The 6,000-nt window shown below is 48.7% G+C and overlaps 1 protein-coding gene across 1 annotated transcript in view; it reads right to left on the reverse strand.

The window, feature by feature from the left end:
* Nucleotides 1-5,239, reverse strand: part of STIP1 (stress induced phosphoprotein 1) — a 48,385-nt gene extending 43,146 nt beyond the window's left edge. Inside the window, exon 1 of the mRNA XM_073605380.1 lies at nucleotides 5,084-5,239. Within this exon, the coding sequence (XP_073461481.1) occupies nucleotides 5,084-5,092 (9 nt within the window). The 5' untranslated portion in view covers nucleotides 5,093-5,239. The remainder of the gene's footprint in view (nucleotides 1-5,083) is intronic.
* Between the last annotated feature and the right edge of the window lie 761 nt (nucleotides 5,240-6,000).

A 6,000-nucleotide genomic window follows, 5' to 3' on the forward strand; every position in this document is an offset into this window, starting at 1 on the left:
AATGCATAGAATGCATTAAGATGAAAGGTCCCTTTTACATGGGCTTTCCGATCAGGTCCGCCAATCAGTTTTTCAGGTAGACCTGATCAGACTCCCCAGTCTCTTCTGTGAAGCGGCGGATGTCAGCGGACACGTTTGCCGACACCCGTCGCCATCTGATCTGATAAAAATGGACGGATGGCGGTCCTATTTTCCATCCGTCCGATGGATTGGATGGAAACAGACAGGCGGTTCGTTTCCATTCGACTGACCATTAGAGAGCGGGTGTGGGGCTGTGTCCATGTCCGTTCTGCATAGCATAGCAGAGCGGACATAGCCCTGTCATCTGCCTGCTCAGCGGGGATCAGCAGACAGATCACCTGTTGAGCAAGCGGATTCCACTTAGCAGAGGTGCCTAGGTAAAAGGGGCCTCAGGCTTTAGAATGACTGATGTAAACCAAATCTGCTTTTTGTGACTGAATGGATGATGCGCATGTAAAACAGGGCTTTACACATGTTTTTTGATATGTTCTGGTGCATGTTTTTCTAGAGTTCGACCCATATTTGGTCTTTAATAAAATCGTCATCAGCCGATTATTATGCAAATTAGGTCGATTAGCACTGACTTCACCGTGCCCCGCTGACCCACAAGTGTTCCTCCTCCCTTCCCTACACTCCATTGGCAGAGCGGCACTTGCCAGAGCCGCCAAGTATGTGAAACTGACACATGTAACTGAATGCAGAGAGAGACCAGCTGTCAACATTGAGCGTTGATGTCGGGGGTGGGCGGGACCCAGCAGCTATCAAACACCAGCCAATGGAATGGGATTTGGGTGGGCCGCTATGTGTATGTGGCTCCGCCCCCTTTCCTAAGTAGCCCAATCATTGGCTGGTGTTTGATAGCTGCTGGGTCCAGCCCACCCCCAACATTACTGCTGAATGTTGATAGCTGGTCTCTCTCTCTGCAGTTACATATGTCACAAAAAAAAAAAAAAAAAAATGCACCAGAACGCATCAAAAATACGCATGCAGAAAAGCATCCGGACTGTGTTTCTATTGTGTGAACTGGCCCTAAGGCTGTCAGCAGCAGTGCCTTAAAATGGAGAGCAACTGAGCATGTGCAGAGCAGGGTGAGAATGTATTACTGGATTTTAACCACTTGTTGACTGCGCTATAGCCGAACGACAGCTACAGCGCGGTCGCCTAGTTCTGGGACGGCGTCATACGATTGAGTGCCTTGATCGTGTTCGCCGCTGAGTGCGGGCGGCACGTTCTGTGGTTGTAGTGTCCTCCAAATACTACTGATCACAGGTTGAGACAAACAGCGGATCCTTACCATGTGATCAGCTGTATCCAATCACAGTTGATCATGGAGGTAAAGAGATGCCGGTTATTGGTACTCCTTTCCTCATGCTGACAGCAGAAGGAGAGGAGGAGAGAGCCAATAACTGGCTTCTCTAAAAGGGACATCTACACTGATAAACAGGGCACTGGTTATGAGTGTCCCGATTATCAATGCAGTCCTACCAGTGCTGCCAATCTGTGCCCAGCAGTGCTGATCATAAGTGCAATAAGTGCACATCAGTGAAGGAGAAAAATTACCTGTTTGCAAAATTTTACAACAAACTACGAAAAAGTTCCCTTCAAAAATGTTTAGTCTTTTTTCATTTGTTTAGCCAAAAACCCAGTGGTGATTAAAGCAGCGTTTTACCCAAAAGCTGAACTTCTGCTTTAAGCACTCCTCGCCCCCTTACATGCCACATTTGGCATACTTCCTGCTTCCAAGTACGAGCCGCCTAGGTGACTCCTCCTCTCCCCCTAGCCGGTCCCTCCCTCTAGGCAATATCCTGGGACATGTCCCAGAAGATTGCCCGTCTAATCTGAGAGCTCATGGGCGCCAGGCCGTGAAGCCACAAGCTGTCACGTTCGGGTGCCCACAGTTTCAATGGAGGCACCACAAGGAGGGGGCAGAGAGGAGCGGGGTGTCACGTCACATTCGGCTACACATCACGTTTTGCTACCCTCTGGAGTGCGCATGCACAATGCCGCCATATGCTTTCCAACACTGTTGTAAGACCACTTTACCACAGGGCCGCTCGCCACACTTCAGGCACGGCCTTGCTTCTCTCTGCATAATTATAATCTAACTCTATGTCCACTTGGATGGTGGGGCTTGAACCTGGACTCAGGGGTGTGGCCACAAAATTCTGCACAAGCGCAGATCACCAGTGTTGGAATTCATATGGCTGCGTTGCACATGCGCACTGCAGCGGGTAGCCAAATGTGATGGGTCGCCATATGTGACGCTACACTGGCTCCGAGCAGCCGCAACGGTGGACACTGGGACAGGTAAGTGGCTGTTTATTAAAAGTCAGCAGCTACACTGTTTGTAGCTGCTGACTTTTAATAAACAAAACAAAAAAAAAAAAAAGCCTGGCACTCCGCTTTAAATACCACCCAAAGAAAGCTCTATTTGTGCGATAAAAAAATTAAAAAAAAAAAAAAAAAAAAAAAAAGATAAAAAAATGTCATATTGGTACAGTGTTTTGCATGACCGCACAATTGTCATTCAAAGTGTGACAGCGCTGAAAAATGGCCTGGGCAGGAAGGGGGTAAAAATGTCAAGTAGGCAAGTGGTTAAACAGTACTAGGACTTTAATGTTTTACGTAGCTATACCTGCAAAGGGGCCAGCCTGAAGTGATCGATCAGGACTTAACCCCCCTTCACACTGGGGCCGCGGCCACGTTTAACCCCAAAGAAGAGGTTAAGAGCCCTTTCACACGTGCGGACCGTTCAGATCCAACGGTCGCTCCATACATCTCTATGGAGCGACGGATGTCAGCTGTCATCCGATCCGCAAAATCCAGACGGACGGAAACCCTATTTTCCGTCTATCTGGCGGATTGGGTGAAAACGGACAGGTGGTCCGTTTTTATCCGATCCCCCCCATAGAGGAGAGCGGAGACCTGACAGGCCCATCCCTGCAGTGTCCAGAGACGGACTTGTCATCCGCCAGTTCAGCGGGCATCAACAGAGCGATCCCTGCTGAGCAAGCGGATGGCTGAATACGGATCCACATGTGTGAAAGGGGCCTAAAACCCTGTGTTGCGGCACTTCCGAATAGCTGCCCGTTTATTCCAATGGGCAGGGCACTACATACAGCGCTCCCAAACTGCCCCAAAGATACTACTTGCAGGACTTTGCAGAATGTCCCCCAAGCACACCGCCCAAGTGTGAACAGTCACACTGGAATGAATGGGAGGCAGTTTCAGGCGCTTAGCAGAGGTTCTAGCACTAAAGAGCCTGAAAACCGCCCCAGTGTGAAAGGGGTCTTCAAGGAACACTAAAGTTAATTTTTTTTTTTTTAATAACAAACATGTTATACTTACCTCCACTGTGCAGCTCGTTTTGCACAGAGTGGCCCTGAACCTGGTCTTCTGGGGTCCCTCGGCGGCTGTCTCGGCCCCCCCCCCCCCCCCCCCCCGCAAGGACTCAACACTTTCATGTGCGCTCCCTCGCATGGTGTTGAGTGCTTGCGGTGCACTCCCGTGATACAGCCGGCGGCCATAGCCACTCACTGTAGCACTCGACGCCACGCCCCCGTGTCATTGGATGTGATTGACAGCAGCGCGAGCCAATGGCTGCGCTGCTTTCAATCCATCCACTGTGACCAATCAACGGCCAGGCTGAGCGGCCAAGAGGATGTCGGGAGCGAGCGCGGGACTTTCGAGGGGTCAGGTAAGTAAAAACGGGGGGGGGGGGGGGGGGGGCTGGAGGGGCTGTATTGTCAGATGTTTTTTCACCTTAATGCATTAAAGTGAAAAAACTTTTACCTTTCCAACCCCTTTAAAGTATAACTAAAGGCAAATCTTTATTTTTGGATAGCGTGGAGAGGGATTAGAACCCCTGTCAGTGCTTCCATAAAGGTGATTCCCCCTCTCTGTTTTGTTTACCATTAAAAGTGATACTAAAAGAAAATCCCACATTTTGGGTTGCCCCCAGAAAAGTAATAGAGGAGAAATCTTCCAATGGGGACACTAGTTCTGGTGACCTGGGGATCCCAATAATTTACAGGGATTTCCTCTCACTTCCTGGTTGGCTTTGGGACAGGAAGTGAAGGGAAATCTGACAGGGGTTAGAACCCTCCCTCGCTCTATCTAAAATGAGGAAAGAAGAAGTTTTGCCTATAGTTCTACTTGAATTTTCTAACTAAAGTTCCACTTTAAGGTTTGTTCTATTAAACGGTTTTGATTAATATAAATAGGGGAGGTACACACATTTTTGGCTGCGTCCCCCCCACATGACTAAATGAAGTCAAGGAGTCTGTACAGAGATTGTATAGTGTATGGACAGCTTAGCAGTCTTTACATACAGCCCAACCCTAACTGGATGACATTTAGTTTGCTAAAGTACATACACTGCGCTTTAGCAAACTAAATATCATCCAGTTAGGATCGGGCTGTATGTAAAGACATAAACTAACACCATAGGGTTGCTATACAACATCTTTTTCCACCCAAGTTCTGCTGATCTCCTTCTGCCTCTTTCAACAACTTCCTGCCCATATTAGACCCCCTGGTTGCACATGATTGCTCAGGATCATCTCCCTAACAGTGACACCAGTGGGCATCACCTGACCAATGTATGACTGTCTCCTCCACCAGGGGGCACGGTGACAACACAGGAGCACAATTTACAGACAGTTGTCACCCCATAACAGGAAGTGTCCTGACAAGAGTCCTCATGGCAGATCACAGGCAAAGATCGGGGGGGGGGGGAAGATTCAGATATTTAAAGACTGAAATAAAAGTAAAATGTTCTGTTGTGAGTATGAAATGTCCATGATGAGGGTCAGACCCACCTCCAGTGACCTCAGATCCCCCCAGAAGAGTGACACCGTGTACAAGTTCTATACAAGTGTCACCACATCCGCCTGGAGGAGCTCAGAGCTGTATTCTGCATTGCTGCTATGCTCTGCATCGGTGATACAACAAGAAATGAATGGACTCACGGCTTATCTTTATGAAGTTTAATGTGAAGCAGCCGGCTGACACACAGCACACCGTCCCCGCTCTACTATCACTACACCGGGCGCCCTCTTACCTTCTCCATGCCTCTGCTGCTCCCCGCGACTCCGGCCTCTCCACGCGTCTTCTCGAACCTACTAGAAGATGACAGTTCAGAGTCCGCCCACTAACCGCGATACCATTCGCTGCCGGTAAAAAAAAATAGAAGCCGCCGACTGGCCAAAGGAGCTGTCCATCAAGAAGCCGCGCCTACTTCATCACTTCCCGGGGCATGGCCTAGCATTTCTAAACCCCGCCTACCGCAATGGCAGCATTTTATTGGTTGGTGAAGTTATCGTGAAAAGGGTGGAATTGGCTGGCGGATTCTGGAAGCTTCCACAGCACGGATTGGCCGGCGTCCAGGGCTGTAAATTGTATTGGTTGTGTGTACTGGCCAATCCAAGTGTCCCGCCTCTTTTACGTTCATTCAGGAATCTTGATGTTATGAGGGCGGCTGGCGGTCTTCTCATTGTACTGGGAAGGTCAATGTTGTCTGTGCGATGAGAGCAAGACAACGGAGGAACGGAAAGCTGGCCATACACTGTACAATGGGATTGTACGATCTATGTCACCAAACACTATGTGGACACTCCTTACCACCCAATTAATAAACCATTTGAACACCAGGCCTTTTCCTGAAATGTGTTGCTTACAAGTAAAAATATGTATTTTTTGCTAGGAAATTAGTTACATAGTGGAAGAGGTTGAAAAAAGACACAAGTCCAACCTATGTGTGTGATTATATGTCAGTATTACATTGTATATCCCTGTATGTTGTGGTCATTCAGGTGATTATCTAATAGTTTCTTGAATCTATCGATGCCCCCCCCCCCCCCGCTGAGACCACCGCTTGTGGAAGGGAATTCCACATCCCTGCCGCTCTTACAGTAAAGAACCCTCTACGTAGTTTAAGATTAACCAGTTGCTGACCATAGCACGCCAATGTACGTCAGC

This window comes from Aquarana catesbeiana, linkage group LG11, assembly GCF_042186555.1.
Source record: "Aquarana catesbeiana isolate 2022-GZ linkage group LG11, ASM4218655v1, whole genome shotgun sequence".
NCBI classification, from domain to species: Eukaryota; Metazoa; Chordata; class Amphibia; order Anura; family Ranidae; genus Aquarana; species Aquarana catesbeiana.